The 17,459-nt window shown below is 46.5% G+C and overlaps 1 protein-coding gene across 1 annotated transcript in view; it reads right to left on the bottom strand.

Annotated features, from left to right (window-relative positions):
* SRPK1 (SRSF protein kinase 1) overlaps nt 1-3,309 on the bottom strand; it is a 63,840-nt gene extending 60,531 nt beyond the window's left edge. Inside the window, 3 exon segments of the mRNA XM_039235285.1 lie at nt 2,621-3,102; nt 3,105-3,151; nt 3,154-3,309. Coding sequence (XP_039091216.1) covers nt 2,621-3,102; nt 3,105-3,151; nt 3,154-3,229 — 605 coding nt within the window. The 5' untranslated portion in view covers nt 3,230-3,309.
* Between the last annotated feature and the right edge of the window lie 14,150 nt (nt 3,310-17,459).

Below are 17,459 nucleotides of genomic sequence, written 5' to 3'. Positions count from 1 at the left end.
TGCCTTTGCCAAAGGACTAGAAGTCTAAAGTGCACTCAGGAGTCACGGAACGGAGTCAAGTTACCTGAGTCAGGTGGGGCTTGAACTTCTGACACAGTATTCTAACCAATTAGACATTTCAGCTACTTAAAAGGAGGCGGGAGAAACAAACAAAAAAAGTAAAGTAACATTGTCAGGAAGAACCATTGACGAAGACAAAAATAAAGCACCTCTGAAGCGACAAGTAAATGAAGGTCATTCATTTACATAAAATTCCAGGAGTTAAAGTTGTACAAAATGAAATATTCGGTAAAATAACTGATGGATTATCTGTACTACTCGCTTGTTTTGTGCAAGTGTGGGAATAATGAACACAAATTACCCAGCAGTGAATGAAGGAGTAACAGAGAATCGAAAGCACATATATTCGGCTTTAGAAATAAAGCATATAGTTTAAATAGATAATCCAAAGTAATGATTATCTGGTGCTAAAAATAGATAATGGGGTATCTGTCTCTCTCAGTTGGTAGAGCATGCAACTCTTAATCTCAGGGTCGTGAGTTCAAGCCCCATGTTGGGTGTGAAGCCTACTTTAAAAAAATATATGTATATATTTATATACATACATATGATCACCTATGTATATTTTCTTCCCAAGCTATAGATTGATTCAGGTTAATACAAATTAATTTCCGTGTGGAGAGACCAAGACAGATCATTTCTCAACAATACAGTGAATAATAAAATTACCATCTCTTTATATCAGCAGAAAATATAACATTTTATAGCACATTCATATCTGCTCCACAGGGAATAACAAAACTAAGGCACATAAAAAAAAAAAAAAAAGAGTAACACTTAAATTCCCACTGCAGACAAGAACCAGGTTAGCTCCTCGGCTGCTTCCATTAAACCAATCTGGGATTAAAAACTGGTTTTGAGGGGTGCCTCAGTGGCTCAGTTGGCTGAGTGACCAACTTCGGCTCAGGTCATGATCTTTACAGTTTGCGAGTTCGAGTCCCACTTCAGGCTCAGTACTGACAGCTTGGAGCCTGCAGCCTGCTTTCGGATTCTGTCTCCCCCCGCCCCCCCTGCCCTTCCCCTCCTTGCACTCTGTCTCTCTCTCAAAAATAAACATTAAAAGGGGTGCCTGGGTGGCTCAGTCGGTTAAGCGTCCGACTTCGGCCCAGGTCGTGATCTCACAGTTCGTGGGTTCGAGCCCCGCGTCGGGCTCTGTGCTGACAGCTCAGAGCCTGGAGCCAACTTCAGATCCTGTGTCTCCCTCTCTCTCTGACCCTCCCCTGCTCATGCTGTCTCTCTCTCAGAAATAAAAAAAAAAAAAAAAAAACCTTAAAAAAAAAACATTAAAAAAAAGTAATAAATAAAAACTGGTTTTGGAATAACCCATACATGGATAATCACGAGGCAAACACACGCAGATAAACTCAAACTCATATTTAAATACGTTGGTTAACCAAGCACTTTATAAAATAAAAAATTTCATGAGACAGTTGATAGAAACGGAGTGAGAGGTGAGGTCACCTACCGCTTTAGCTCAAGAGCTAGAAGTCATTCTGTGTCATTCTCAAACCTCAGGTAGTCACCAAGAACCCCCCCCCCACACACACACCTGGTAATATCATTCAGAAAGGTAACCTAGGAAAACCTCAGAAAAAGGTCGTTTTTATCAACTCAAGGAGGAGACTGGACAACACATACCATCAAGGAAATGGAAGTGTCCAGAAAATGATGCACTTTTCTCAATACAAATTCCCAAGTCACAGCAATTCAACGTTAGAACAAGATAAAAGTTCTTTAGACTAAGCCTCGCGTTGCAGAAGCCCTCTACTGGGCGTTTCTAGGCTGTGACCAACTTTTGTGTTTCCCACAGTAGCGCCGAAACCCCGGGTTTGCATCCTGCTGGTAAAACCCGGAAAAGGGGCACTTCACCCTCCAACCAGAATCACCAAGAGCGTTGGCTAAAAAACTTGACCGTCACTACCGTGAGGGCCACTGCACAAGGCATCTGCCTTCCGCGCGAGGGCTGGAGGTTTTGAAAGAGGAGAAACCGAAACGCAGGGGTCTGCCTGCCCCAGCCTGGAAGGCGACGCACCGTGCGGACTCAGGAAGTTGCCCGACCCGGGGGGAAAGCTCCGTGCCCTCCCCTGTAAGAGCGGGCGGGCGGCAGGCAAACCAAAATGCGGAAAATTCACTAAAGAGCTCCCTGACGGCCTGCCGTGCAGACGTAGGAGTCAAGTTTAAGACTCGGGGAAGCAGGTGGGGGAGAGCGCAGAGTTCACAAACTGGTAATGATCCACCAGCTCCGTCGCAAGGCCCAGACCCGGGAGGGGGGCGGTCGTGGGGGGGGGGGGTCGTGCCTCCTCTCCGGAGTTGGGGAGCTGATGGACCTGACGGGCTCTGGTCCTCCCTCCAACAGCCCTCTTCGGCGGCGGGCCGGGCCCTCGGCAACATCAGCTCCGTTCCGCATGGTTCACGGAGTGCGACCCTCCAAGACCACTCCGAGGCCATGTGGCCGGGGCCGCGGAGCGCCCGAACCCGGCGCGCGTTCAAGAGGTGAAACCAGAGGAGAGGCGGTGCGGGAGGAAATCCAAAGAATGGGATGTCGGGGTACAAGACTCACTTCCTTTGGGCTTTGTCCTTCTTGGCCTTGGTCCTTTTCTTTCGGGCCTGGAGCGCAAGCACTGCAGGAGAGAGGGATGGATGAAGGGCGAATGTGGAGTAAAGGAGGCGACCAAGGTGAGGGTGGAGACCCAGCAGGGGCGCGAGGCCCGGGTGCTGGGCCTGGCCGAGGGGCGGCTCCGGGACGAGCGCCGCGGCTTCGGCGAGGCGGCCGGCCGGGCGGCGGGCGGCCCGCGGGGCGCAGAGCTGCGCCCAGGCGGGGTGCGCCGGCGGGGGCTCGGGTCGGGTCAGGGGGCCGGCGGGCCGGGGTCTGCCTCGCCCGCGGGGGGCCGGGCCCTGCAGCGGCCCCAAGGCGCGGGCCGGCCTGGCGGGGAACAAGGGGCGATGAGTGCCGGCGCGGAAGGACGCCCGGGCTGAGGGGCGCGGACCTGCAGCCCAGAGGCTGGGGGTGAAGGGCGGCGCCACCTCAGCGGGGGGGGGGGGGGGCGCCGCACGCCCGGGGACCGGACTGCGGCGGCTAGGCAAAGCTCCGACGCGGTCCCGGGCCTCGCCCCGCCGGCCGTTGCCCCTCGTGGCGGAGGCCGCTCCACCGCTCACCTTTCCGCTCCATGGCGAGACCGGTAACCGCCAGGCGCCTGCGCACTCGAGTGGCGGTGACTCCCGCTCCCGCCGCGGCCCAAAACCAAGCCCGCGCACACTCCGCCCCCCAGTTCCCGCCCCGCCCCCGCCCCACGACGGCGCGCGCCTGCGCGTTGAGCGCGGAGCCTACCACCTGCTCTCGAGGAGGGGGGGCGGCGGTGAAGAATCGGGGGCTGGGAGACGGAGAGAACGCCGAGCGTGAATGCTACGGAGGTGTTTAAGAATCAAGCTTGGAAGCCTGGCGCGCTCAGGTTCGTTCAGACTGCCGTTCAGCAGAGGCGAAGGCCGTGGCCTGGAGGGTTCCCTGCGTGCTGAGTCAGTGCTCCGCAGCCTGCTGGAGCCCGCCTCAGTTTCCTGGTCTGTGAAATGGATTTAATCAGGCGTGTCCCAGTTCTTTCGCTGAGCTTTTGTGAGGCCCAATGGAGATACTATAGAAAGAAAGTGGTGGGGAGGGGCGGGGGGAAACATTACAAGTGTTAAAGAAAGGCGGAGCAACACCAAAGAAAGACTGGAAGGAAGAAACCTGTGATCCTGTCCTCACTTGAAACGTGGAAACTTTAAAAGTGAATTTTCTCTTAAAATGTCACGTTTAAACTTTAAAAGTGAATTTTCTCTTAAAATGTCACGTTTAAACGAAGGCTGTGGGGTGCCTGGGTGGCTTAGTCGGTTAAGCGTCCGACTTTCGCTTAGGTCATGATCTCTCGGTTCGTGGATTCGAGCCCCGCGTCGGGGCCTGGAGCCTGTTTCAGAGTCTGTGACTCCCTCTCTCTCTGACCCTCCCCTGCTCACGCTGTCTCTCTCTCCTAGAAATAAATAAAAATACTTAATAAAAATAAAAAAATAAACGAAGGCTGTAAAGGAAGGAAAGGAGAGAATAAAAATGTTTTCTCATTTTACCACTAGCATCTTTTCAGTACGTGATAAATAATAGTTGTCTTATAGGGTTTGTATGCTTTTCTAAGTGCATTATCTCATTGGATGTATATGACAACTTAAAAGCAAAATATCACCTCCACCATACAAAGAAACAAAAAGCTGGAGAGGATGTGGATTTGTTTATTCTTGGTGCTGCGATGCAATGATTCAGTCATCAAACCCTTTTTGTAAAGCAAGGTTAGCAAAATCTTTCTGTAAAGAACCATATAGTAAACATCAAGGCTTGTGGACCGTAAGATCGCTTTCTCAACTACTCAATTCTGCCACAGGAGCTCAAAATGAAAATATAAAATAAAGTCTGTGTTCCAATAATGCTTTACTTGACGGTTCCTGAAATTTGCATTTCATGTCATGAAACATTATTCTTCTGTTGATCTTTTTTCCCAACTATTTCAATCATTCTTGCTTTAGGTCTTAGTTTTCCAGCCCCTGTTGTACTGCAGCTGGACAAGGCAGAAGCTCTGAAGACACTTGCCCTAAAAGAAGTTAGACCCTAGTGGGGAAGACAAACAATTAACTGAGAAAGGAAGATGAAAGTAGGATAGTACTGCACAAATGAAGCATAGGGGCTTGGGCGGGATTTTGCTGAGCAACGTAAATAATTACATCTAGCCAGGGAGGAGTCAGCTTTTGAACTGGGGCTTGGGAAATGTGTAGAGTTTCCATAGGCGGAGAAAGGAGATGTCAGGCATTCCTGAATGAGAAAATCAATTGAGCAAAAAAGGACCGACTTGGAAATGGGTGGGGGCTGGGACTGGTAATGAGTGAAGTGGACCAAGTGGAACGTGAGGCCAGAAATGCAGGATTGCCAAATTTGAAATTTAGATAATTAATATCTTTTGTATGGAACCTGAATGATAGCATTTCTGGACATATTGCAAAAGAGCACAGTGCCTGTTGGCCAAGGAAAACTGCATCCCAATTTCCAGCCTACTCTCTGCTTAGGACCAGAAGGAGAGTAGGGTCTGACCATGAAGCCCTGGAGTTATGAGGATTCTTCTAGCTCGGGAAGACCTCACATGACTTAGAAAAGACCAGAGAGGGGCACCTGGGTGGCTCAGTCGGTTAAGCATCCAACTTTGGCTCAGGTCATGATCTCATGGTTTGTGGGTTCAAGCCCCACGTTGGTTTCTGTGCTGACAGCTCAGAGCCTAGAGCCTGCTTCGGATTCTGTGTCTCCTCTCCCTGCTTATGCTCTCTATCTCTCAAAAATAAATAAACATTAAAAAGAAATCTTTAAAGAGAAAAGACCAGAGAGCTGTGGTAGCTGATGAAAAGTTCCAGAATCGAGAAAGTACCCTCCACCGGAAAGTAAGCTCTATGAGGTTGGGGACCCTGTTTGGCTTTTCCTTGATGTATCCTCAGTGCCTAGCACAGTGTCCAGCCCTCAGTAGGTACTCAAGTATTTGTCTAATCAAAGAATAAATGATGTGCAGTTTATGAGAAAGTTCTGGATGAGAGAGAAAACACCGAGAAGGACCACATGAAGCTGCGCTAAGACCCAGATGGATTACTGGAGATTCATTAAAAAGGGACTAAGTTTAACTTGGCATGAATTGGTCATACCTGCTCTGAGTGATCACTGCTTCTCTCTCGAAGAGCTTACCAACTGTTTAATAATGCATTGGAGGGTTTTTCCAGAGTCCATGTCAAGGTCACTGAATTGAGTTCCCTGAATTGACCGTTCCTTCCTTTTTTTCATTTGTTCTCCTCATTCCCTCAGTATGCTTCAGTTCTCCATTTTTTCCAAAATCTTTCTAATTGCTCATATAAGCTACTTTGTTTCCCCCCATTCTAAAGCGTATGCCTTTTCTATGCTTCTTGCTTTAAACGTAACTTTAAAAATTACTCCTTGCTCTCTCACCCCTACTTTCACAAGGCTTGTCCCATCCTGGACTTCACCTTTCTTCTTCAAGTGGTGGCCACACTTGCATACATACTCCCACAACTGTTTTTTTCAGGTTCTTTTAAAAGTAGAATTATTCAGGTGCCTGGGTGACTCAGTTGGGCTGATCATGATCTCACATCAGGCTCTGCTGACAGCTCAGAGCCTGGAGCCTGCTTTGGATTCAATGTCTCCCTCTCTCTCTGCCCCTCCCTCGCTCATGCTCTGTCTCTGTCTCAAATATAAATATTTAAAAAAAAATTTTAAGTAGAATTATTCAGAGAATGTGAACTGTTCAGGAGTAGTGTCAGAATTTAATTTCTGAAATGATCCCATGCTCCATGAGCTAATTTTTTAAGACTGCCCTGGAATCTTCCCTATTGCTTATTTGAAAGTTTTGAAATTTGTTCACCTAGAGTTTAGGGCATGCTTTGGTTACCACAAACTCTTACACTTTGTCCAAAGTTTTGATGTGAATGAAATCCCAAGTTCCCTTCATGGCTACCCCTTTGTCTTGTGAGATGAAATGGACAACGGAAGAAAGTGAGAAAACATCAGACGCTGGGAGCCTGGGTGGCTCAAGTGGTTGAGTGTCAGACTCTTTTTTTTTTTTTTTTTTTTTTACAAATAGTTTATTGTCAAATTAGTTTCCACATAACACTCAGTGCTCATCCCCACAAGTGCCCTCCTCCATGCCCATCCCTCCTTCCCCCCACATCCATCAGTCCTCAGTTTTTGTCAGCATTCAAGAGTCTCTCATGGTTTGCCTCTCTCCCTTTCCCCCACCATTTCCGCCCTTCTTCTCCCCCTTGTTCCTCCGTCAAGTTCCTCCTAATCCTCCTATACGTGCAAACATATGATATTTGTCCTTCTCTGCCTGACTTATTTCGCTCAGCATAACACCCTCAAGGTCCATCCATGTTGCTACACATGGCCAGATTTCATTGTTTCTCATTGCCATGTAGTATTCCATGGTATAGATAAACCACATCTTCTTGATCCATTCATCTGTTGATGGACACTTAGGCTCTTTCCATGTTCTAGCTGTTGTGGAGAGTGCTGCTATGAATGAGTGTCAGACTCTTGATCAGACTCAGGTCATGATTCCAGGGTCATGGGATCGAGCCCCAGGGTGGAGCCTGCTTGAGAGTCTCTTTCTCTCCCTCTGCCCCTTTCCACTGCTCCTGCTCTTTCTCTCTCTCTAAAAACAAATAAATAAATAAAAATAGAAAAAAATACACCAGATGCTGTATTTTGAAGATTCCCAGTAGATGTCTACATAATTGGAGAACCCCAAGAGAATTTCACACAGTTTTGTAAAGTATATTGGGAAAACATTCTACGCTTAAGTTTCAGGAAACACGTGGCATGTTTAACAGCATAATTGAAGAGAATTGGATGAAAGGACTGAAGTGTGGCTAGGGCTAAGGGAGACCAACAAGGGACAGTGAGGCATCTGGGGACTAGCAATAGTGGGAGTCTTCACCACCCCTAGGCCTGAAGGGACAGGAGGTGGGGGGGGGGGTGTTGCCAGAACCCAGCAATAGCTTATATTAGCCTGCTTAGGGCTGCCATAAGGAAGACCACAAACTGGGTGGCTTAACCCACAGAAATTTCTCGTCTCCCAGTTCTGGAGGCTAGAAATCTAGGTATCAGGAGGGATAGCTCCTTCTGGGGACAGCGAGGGAAGGCGCTCTCCTCTTTCCTTGGCTTGCAGATGACCATGCCTCTGTATCTCTTTATATTTTCTTCTGTGTGTGTCTCAGTCTGTGTCCAAATTTCCCCTTCTCGTAAGGACATCATTCGTACTGGATTAGGACCCATCCTGATCATCTCCTTTGATTTGACGACCTCTGTAGAGACCCTATCTCCAAATAAGATCACTTTCTGAGGTGCTGGGGGTCAAGATTCCAATATATCTTATTTTAGGGGGGAGGACACAATTCAACCCATATCAGAATTGTAGTGATAAGAAAGAGCTGCCTGGCAGTAGCTGTGTCCCTTGGTAAAAGGACAAAGCCACTGCCCAGCAGGCAATTAAACACCCAACTTCTTTCCCTCTCATCGTCTCAGGCTACTGCCTCCCCTTGAGTGAACCCAACCAGAAGTTAGAAGACAAGGGTGCCTGGGTGATGCAGTCCACACAGGACAGCCTCCCAGGGCACAGAAAGGGTGGAGAAGGGTGGAGGGGCAAACAGCATATCCAGCACGGCCTGTCTGGGCAGTCTAGAGGGTACACCCAAGGTGGCTAGTGCTTTTTAAGCAAGTAAGTCAGCCTTCTGGGCTCCTTGGTCCCTGGAGAAGCTTGAGAACAGAAAGCCCCCTTTCTGGCGTTTTCCCCCCTATAAAAGCTCAAGCTTCACAAGAGAATTGTGTTGGAGTGAAGGCTTGGGGAGACCAGGTGGAAGAGAAGAGTAAAAACCTTGGTGTGGTGGGATGGGAAATGATGTAAGTTTCGTTGAGGTCTTAATGTCTCTGCCGTTTTGGCTGCTCTGATCACAGCAGGAAACTTGGAGGAGAGAGGAGATTCTCTGGCAATGAGCAGGTTACAGAGATCAGTGGTCCCAAAGGCAGCAGGAGCCCTTACTCTGCTCCCTGGAACACCAGTTAGGTGTTGCCAATTGACCTAAGATGATCGTGTCCAACCCTGCCTTCTTTTCCATTGGTAATAATACCTGCCAGAGAAGTCCGAAGTGATGAGGGGTTGCCTGCTTCACACCCTCACTCCCAGAATCTAAACAAAAAGTTGCAGACTATAATCTGCCACGCACGCGCGCGCGCGCACACACACACACACACACACACACACACACACACACACACACCATTTGTTAAGTGCTCATTAGCCGGCAGGCACAAAACAGCTCCTGTGTAGCTTCTTCAAGCTCTCTCTGTCCTTTCGGATGCTCTGGCCACGGCATGAATCTAAGCTTCACTCAGGGCGGGGCAACAGTATCACAGAGGAAGGACTCTTGTCTCCCACAGAGGAGGCATCAGGGAACCCGAGAGGGAGTCTCCTTATACTTCACTATACCGTTCCAACCCTGATCCATACCACACCAGAGGTGACGCCAGACACGGGCTTCCACTCCCGAGATGAATTGATGTTCGTTTGCGTAATGATTGTTATTTTAAAAAGCTGTCGTTGGCCAGATTTGTGGGAATCGATTACTCTGAACCCTGCGTCTAAACCATCTTCTGACGAGGATATTCACAAACTACTGCTGGCGGGGGAAGCTCAGATCACCCTACGGAGCTGCACCTGGGAGTAACTCTAAGTAGCGCCCACAAATGTCATTGTGTCTTTGCCAGAAGTTTTAACATGCCCACGTGTTTTATTTTGAAAAGGTGCGTTCATGTCTTGAAAAATGCCAATTAAAGAAAAAGAAAGAAATGTGGGAGTCCAGCACCAGGGGAATGGTTAAAGTGTTACAGCGCCTCCCCTCCGGGTGAGGTGCCCAATCAGGGACACATCAATTCCTCCCTAAGGTTGTGTAAGTACCAGAAGAACATCCTCACCTAGAATGTGCTTCCCTGCCCTTGGTTCCAAGGATGTATGCCGAAGTATTTTAAGGGCAATTATAAACATCATGAGGCGGAATGCCTCTACGGGGCTGCCAGCCCAGGCTAGGATGCTCTTCTGTACTAAATATGTTCAAGGGGCCGTGCAGATTTAGACAATAAAAATAATGGACTGAAGATCAGAAGTATGTACCCTGTTTTCTGAGCAGTGCCTGAGCCAGGCTCTCATGGGACCTTGGGGAGAGGAAGTCCATAGTGACAGGAATTTAATTTCTCTGGCTTGGCAATCTCAGGGTCAGAGCCAAGGCAGCGTCGGCCATACACAGCAATGGTTTACACACTTGAGTTCTGAAATCCACCCGCTGTGCACTGTTGAACCCATCTTGCGTTTTCTTCTTGCAGATACTTTCCGCCATGCTCATCCTTCGTGACAAATTTGTCAAGCGCCTGCCTGCAGGCCAGGGCTGTGAGTAGCAGAGAAGGAAAACACCAGCTCCTTGCCCTATAGGACTTAATAGCTAACTTGTATAATAATTACTGTTTACTAGACACTGTTGTCCCTCAGCTGTCAAACACCACCACCAAATAAGTGCTATTATCATCCTCCGTGTTTGGCAGATGAAGAAACTGAGGCACAGGGGCGCCTGGGTGGCTTAGTCAGTTGAGCGTCCGACTTTCGCTTAGGTCATGATCTCGCGGTTCGTGAGTTCGAGCCCCGCGTCGGGCTCTGTGCTGACTGCCAGCTCAGAGCCTGGAGCCTGTTTCAGTCTGTGACTCCCTCTCTCTCTGACCCTCCCCTGCTCGTGCTGTCTCTCTCTCTCTCCTAGAAATAAATAAAACATTTAAAAAAAAAAAAGAAAGAAAGAAACTGAGGCACAGCCAAGGCCATCCAGAGCGCCCAGGTGGCTCAGCCCTTACGCATCTGGCTTCTGCTCAGGTGGTGATCTCACCATTTGCGAGTTCCATTCCCACACTGGGTGAGCGCGAGCCCCGCCTCAGGTACAATACGAGCCCGCTTCAGGTGAGCCCTACCTTTCCCTCTCTCTCTCTCTGCCTCTCTCTCTGCCTCTCTCTCTCTCTCTGCCCCTGGCTCACTTGCACCCTCTAAATAAATAAATAAATAAATAAATATATAAATACATAAATACATAATAAATAACCAAGGCCACCCAAAGTAGTGAGAGGCAGGGTTTTGAATCTGGGCTGTCAGGCTCCTGAATCCATACTGTTGGCCACAAAGCATATGGCCCATCTAGTTTAGCGAGGGGTGGGCAGGTACATAAATAATTCACATTGAGCATAATGGTAGAAGCACAGAGTACCATGGGAGCACAAAAAAAGAGGTCCAGGCGGCTCAGGATCTGAGGAGGGACCGGGGGAGGCGTCTCCTGAATGAGACGACACCTGGGCGGCGCTGGAGAGCGCGGCTGGGTGTCAGCTGGGAACAGAAGGGAGGGGAAAGATCTGCGGCCTGATAAGCTCCGTATTGGGGCCTGGGGGCGGGGCTTAAACACCGCAGCATCTCCAGCGAATAAAAAGTGGCGCGGGAGGTGGGACGGAGTTTGCTCCACGAATGGTTGCTGGGCCTCTTCTATGGGTAGGACTGCGCTTATTGCTGAGGGTGTAGCTGGGACCGAATGTCTCAGGAGCTTGAACTTGAACTTTCAAACATTTTGCTCCCTTAACTTATTAAAATAACACTTTAGAACTACCCCCGTGCCAAGCATTCAACAAACTAGAAACAGAAGGGAACCTCCTCAATCTGATAAAGAGCATCTATGAAAACCCCCGCAGCTGCCATCATATTTAATGGAGAGAGACTGAATGCCTTCCTTCTAAGATCAGGGATAAGACAGGGATGTCCACTTTCACCACTTCTATTCCGTATTGTACTGGACATTCCAGCTAGAGTCACTAGGCAAGAAAATTAAGTTAACGCATACACATTGGAAAGGAAATTGACACTTTAAAATAAAAGTGTTTCGGGGGCGCCTGGGTGGCTCAGTTGGTTGAGCATCTGACTCTTGATTTTGGCTCAGGTCATGATCTCGTGGTAGTGGGATCCAGACCACCCCCTCCCCCCGACCCTCCCCCCCTTGTTGGGCTTCAAGCTGAGTGTGGAGCCTGCTTGTGATTCTCTCCCTCTCTCTGCCCCTTCCCTGCTTGCGTGCACGTGCCCTCTCAAAATAAATAAATAAACATTAAAAAAAAAAAAAGGGTTACATCAGTCTTGAATGCCATCCAACGGAATTTTAAACTATAGCAATTTGATACCCACCACAATTCATTTATATATGTAAATAAAGTAAAATCACTTGGTTAACTACAAGAAATTTTACGTTATTCCATTTTCTCCTTGAACTTGTGCTTTTATTCCATTTTACTCTTGCAGAAGATTCTCCTCAAGTACTATAATTTTATGCTTGAAAGTTTTTATTGATCATCCTATCATGCCTCTCTACCACAGAACTGTGCATTTACATTGAAATTTAATTTTTAAAAACATTTCCTGTGATCATAGTCTTCTAAAAACTTTCTTACCTGTTATTACAAGTATTCTTATTGCAGTATTAATCAAAGTAAATATATAGCATCATTTTTTGATAAATGAAATCTTATTGCAAATTTTACCTCAGTAGAAGGCAGGTGATTTTTCTCAACGAGTCCTGCATCATTCAATTCCTATTTTTTTGGTAATGGCCAAAACAATTGGCTTGTATAAAATGAGTAGATAGGAATAGAGTTTTGTTCTCAGCAATATAATTCTCAGAGTTCTTTTGCAACTCCTTCCAAATAATTTGCCAAAGATCATGCAGTAACCATCACCAAAGCTTATTTTAATGACCCATCAACTGACAATTCCAGGAGGTGCTCATTGAATTTTATCAAAATCAAATAATTTGAAACTATCTGACTTGGGGACACCTGGGTGGCTCAGTCAGTTAAGCATTCGACTTCAGCTCAGGTCATGATCTCACGGTTCATGGGTTTAAGCCCCGCATTGGGCTCTGTGCTGACAGCTCAGAGACTGGAGCCTGCTTTGGATTCTGTGTGTGTCTCTCTCTCTGCCTCTCCTCCATTCAAGTTCTGTCTGTCTCTCTCAAAAATAAATAATAAACATTAAAAATTTTAAAAATAAAGTTATTTACTTTCTTAATCTAGATGTCAGTATTTCTATATATATATAATATGTATATATATATATGACTATTTATTAATTTTTGAGAGAGAAAGAAACAGAGCACGAGTGGGAGAGGGGCAGAGAGAGACACACACACACAGAACCTGAAGCAGGCTCCAGGCTCTGAGATGTTAGCACAGAGCCTGACACGGGACTCAAACTCATGGACCATGAGATCACGACCTGAGCTGAAGTCGGATACTTAACTTACTGAGCCACTCAGCCTCCCCAGACACCAGTATTTCAATATGTCCTTTTGTTTGGACCCCTGAAAGGAAGTCAGTCTGTGGGACAAAGGTTGCAAGATACTGTGGGCTTGTGTTTTCCCATGAGAACTTACAAAAAGTAGTTAAAGCCCTTCTTTTCTAATAAAAGAAAAATACACCTGTCTTAATTAAGCCTTTTAATACACCTGTCTGAATAATCTTGGAAACACCCTTTTCCTGCTGGCTCCGGTTTAGCTCCAAAATGGCATTTGGTTACGTAAGCATTCAGCCCCTGTGAAACCACATTCGTTTTTTGATACATTTGATCCATATTTGGCTTCTATGGAGGATAAAGAAGAAAAGCTTAGAAAAAGAAGATGGCTTAGTATATTGCAGAAGGTTGACACCTCTCCCAATATACAAATACATACACTGAAGTCACTGCACAGGCTAATTCGTTATATTAAGTGGGACCAAAGTTAGCTGCTGGAATACCTGATAAGTGGGGACAGTTTTGCCATTTCCCAAGCTAATTGTGGCACAGAATCACCCTGTGTTTGCAGTCATGTGGGCGGAAGCAACGTCAGGCATCTGGAGACAGCTATCCACAGATTGATTACATCCACTGCCTCCTGTCTGATTTGCTTCTGATTATAAGGAATCCCGTTGCTGGAGAGTGTTACAGAGCAGAAGCCCCCTCCCCCCTTTTTTTTAAATGTGTTTTTATTTTGGAGACAGAGCACAAGCAAGGGAAGGGCAAAGAGAGAGAGAGACAGAGACAGAATCTGAAGCAGGCTCCAGGGTCTGAGCTGTCAGCATAGAGCCTAATGTGGGGCTCGAACCCACGAACTGTGAGATCATGACCTGACCCAAATCTGAGTGCTTAACCGATTGAGCCACCCAGGCGCCCCAGAAGCCCTCCCTGAAGGGAAAGCTGCAGGTACATTTTTGCTCAGGGACTCTGGGCAAGGGGACCCCCTCTTCTCCATGAGTTTCTGTGGCCATAGCAGATCGCTTTATGCCCCAATTCAACAGTGGAACCTCAACTTTGGTTTTGATGTTCATGCCCTGTGTCTGTTTCACTCCTCCGCTGTAACAAGACTTTTGGAACATTAAAAAGACCCTGGTTCTTACATGTATTTTGAGCCGTGGCTTGCGATATCGCTAAATAGGACTTTCCCTTTTAGCCTGCGGTATATCCGCCCTGCTGTAACCTGCAGACGCATGACATGGGATGGAGCGGTTGGCTTCCTTTACCGTCAACGTTATGGGAGTTTTTTTTTTTTTTTTTAAAGAGTATCCTTATAAATAGAAAGTTGAGAGTTCCCTGGTGAGAACAGGAACCAGTCAAGGCAAAGGAAACTCTCCTGTTCTCAAAGGGCATCAACTAGATCTGCTTTTATGTGTATTAGACACATGTCCATGTAAGGCTCTTTCAGTACAATATATAAGCTTAGTGTTAGTGTCTGTCAGATGTGATCTGCTGCTACTTAGATAAGTGTGGTGCCTATTGAGACAACAGAGGATAGAGCTACAGGTGTTCAGTGAGGCTACAGAAACATTTTGCTGATGTAACAGTTTGGTTTTTAACATCTGGTAATTGAGTGATGCAACGCTGGGGCACTTGCTATAAAGAATTCTATTCCTTATTGAAGAATAAATTATTTATATTGGGTCAGTGTTTCAACAGTAAGACTAATTTTTTTTTAATGTTTATTTTTGAGAGAGAGAGACACAGTGCAAGCGGGGGAGGGGCAGAGAGAGAGGGAGACACAGACTCCGAAGCAGGCTCCAGGCTCCAAGCTGTCAGCACAGAGCCCGACATGGGGCTCGAACCCACAGATCACAAGATCATGACCTGAGCCAAAGTCTGACGCTTAACGGACTGAGCCACCCAGGCACCTGGAGTATGACTAATTTTTAAAGTTTTTTTTTTTAAAGAATTTATCTATAATCTTCCAAAAGCAGTGGTGCTTGTAGATACATAAAGTAAGCTTTGGAAGTCCAAAAAATAAAGACTGCTTTCATTTTAGGGGGAAAAATGCAATTTTCTGGCCACAGGGGCATAGTAGAGTTCAGTTAAGTGTTGATATAGTTTATATTCAGTCTCCATGTCTCTTCTGCAAAAGGTAAACTGTTAAGTAAACTGGTTTTCTAAATAACACTTCTTAAAATTTCAGATTTATTCAGTTGGTAGTAGAGTTTTGTTTTTAATGTTTATTTTTTTTGATAGAGAGAGAGAGACAGAGTGCAAGGAGGGCAGGGGCAGAGAGATAAGATGACACAGAATCTGAAGCAGGCTCCAGGCTCTGAGCTGTCAGCACAGAGACTGACAAGGGGCTCGAACTCACAGACTATGAGACCATGACCTGAACTGCAGTCTGACGCTCGACCGACTGAGCCACCCAGGCACCCCAAGTTGGTGGTAAAATTTTATTTAAAGGCCTTAGCTATTAATAGGTCAATGAGTTCTTTAACTTAAAACAGACATTTGGGGTGTTGCAGATGCCACCGCCCTGGGGCCACCCCAGCGGACCAGCCGTGGTCAACCCCACAGTGGTATTCTTCGGCATTGCCGGTGACAGCGAGCCCTGGGGCCGCATCTCTGTTCCAAAGACAGCAGAGGACTTCAGTGCTCTGAGCGCTGGGGAGCAAGGATTTGATTATAAAGGTTCCTGCTTTCCCAGGATTATTCGGGGATTTATATGCCAGGGTGGTGACTTCACATGCTGTAATGGCCCTGGTGGCAAGTCCATCTATGAGGAGAAATTTGATGATGGGAATTTCATCCTGAAGCACACAGGTCCTGGCATCTCGTCCATGGCGAGTACTGGACCCAACACAAACACTCCCCAGTTCTTCATCTGCACTGAGTGATTGGATGACAGGCACGTGGTCTTGGGCCGGGTGAAAGACGGCAGGAATCTTGTGGAAACCACGGATGCTTTGGGTCCAGGCATGGCAAGACCAGCAAGAAAATCACCATGACTAACTTTGGACGCATCTAATACATTTGACTTGTGTTTTTATCTTTACTCTAAGACTATTCCTTGGGGCCCCTGGGTGGCTTAGTCGGTTAAGCGTCCGACTTTCGCTTAGGTCATGATCTCGCAGTTCGTGGGTTCAAGCCCCGCGTCGGGCTCTGTGTTGACTGCCAGCTCAGAGCCTGGAGCCTATTTCAGAGTCTGTGTCTCCCTCTCTCTGACCCTCCCCTGCTCACACTGTCTCTCTCTCTCTCCTAGAAATAAATAAAAATATATTTAAAAAAAACAATAGCGAGGTGCTATTATTCCCTTTTATAGATGAAGAAACTGAAGCTTCAGGGTTTTAAACAACTTGCGTGAGGTCACAATACCTAATAAGAAGCAGATTTAAAGCCAGGTACGTCTGATTCNAAAAAAAAAAAAGACTATTCCTTCTGAGCCGAGGAGCCGCCCCTTTACCCCCATCTGCTCAAAATACCCTATAATCTTTGTGCTCCCGCTGTGGGTCCGTGGGATCCATATTTTCCTTACCCCCCTCTGAATCTAGCTGGATTGCAGAGTTAAGTTTATGATTATGAAATAAACACTAAACAAAAACAACAACCAGAACTCCTTTCACTCCAGACATTTGGAACAGCTATTGCAATGTAATCCTGTGTGTGAGTTTTTAAACATTTTTAAAGTGTTTGTTTGTTTTTTTACTTTTGAGAGAAAGAGTGAGTGGAGGAGGGGCAGAGAGAGAAAGAGAACCTGCAGCAGGCTCCACGCTGCCAGTGCAAAGCGACATGGGGCTCAAACCCATGAACTGCGAGGTCATGACCTGAGCGGATGCTTAACCGACTGAGCCACCCAGGAGCCCCCTGTCTGTGACTCTTAAGTTGACATGGAGAGTCTAATCATTGATTCTCATGAGGAGTTCCTCTTTCCATGGTAAGTTTGTGAACCATGAAGAAAGTGAGACTAGAAGCTGCCCAAATAAATCATACAAAAGTAACTCCCGTGGCTGCTTATATTGAGGTAATTGTTAAACTGTAACTAATAATTTGGATGGCAATATTTCTCTTTGTTGTAAACCCTGATGACCAAGTTGCTTAAGTACAATTTATAGAGTTTCAGTGCAGTTAATTTTTAATGGAAAATCTGAAATCTAAATTTCAGATTTAAAAGGCACTATACAACCATTGTATCTGTAAATAAGTTTACTTCACACTTTTTTGTCGCTTAGAATAGTATGAGATACTACTTGAGTGGTCTATTTGGGAAGTAATATCCAGTTCTAGTATTTGCTTTTTAGTGTCGAACTGAATTTACAGTTCTGTCCTAGATGTTTTTCACTACGGTGGTCCAATCCATTTTTGTGTCTTTTTGTTAATGGTGAGTGCCCCTCAGTTTCCTAACCCCTGCCACAAAATGTTATTTTATATCCCTTTGGGCTATTGGCGAGACTACAAAAGAGAAAAGCTATAATAATATAACGCTAACCCTTT

This window comes from Hyaena hyaena, unplaced genomic scaffold (genome assembly GCF_003009895.1).
Source record: "Hyaena hyaena isolate Hyena2069 unplaced genomic scaffold, ASM300989v1 scaffold_96, whole genome shotgun sequence".
Classification (NCBI taxonomy): domain Eukaryota; kingdom Metazoa; phylum Chordata; class Mammalia; order Carnivora; family Hyaenidae; genus Hyaena; species Hyaena hyaena.
This window is presented reverse-complemented; position numbering and strand designations above follow the sequence as displayed.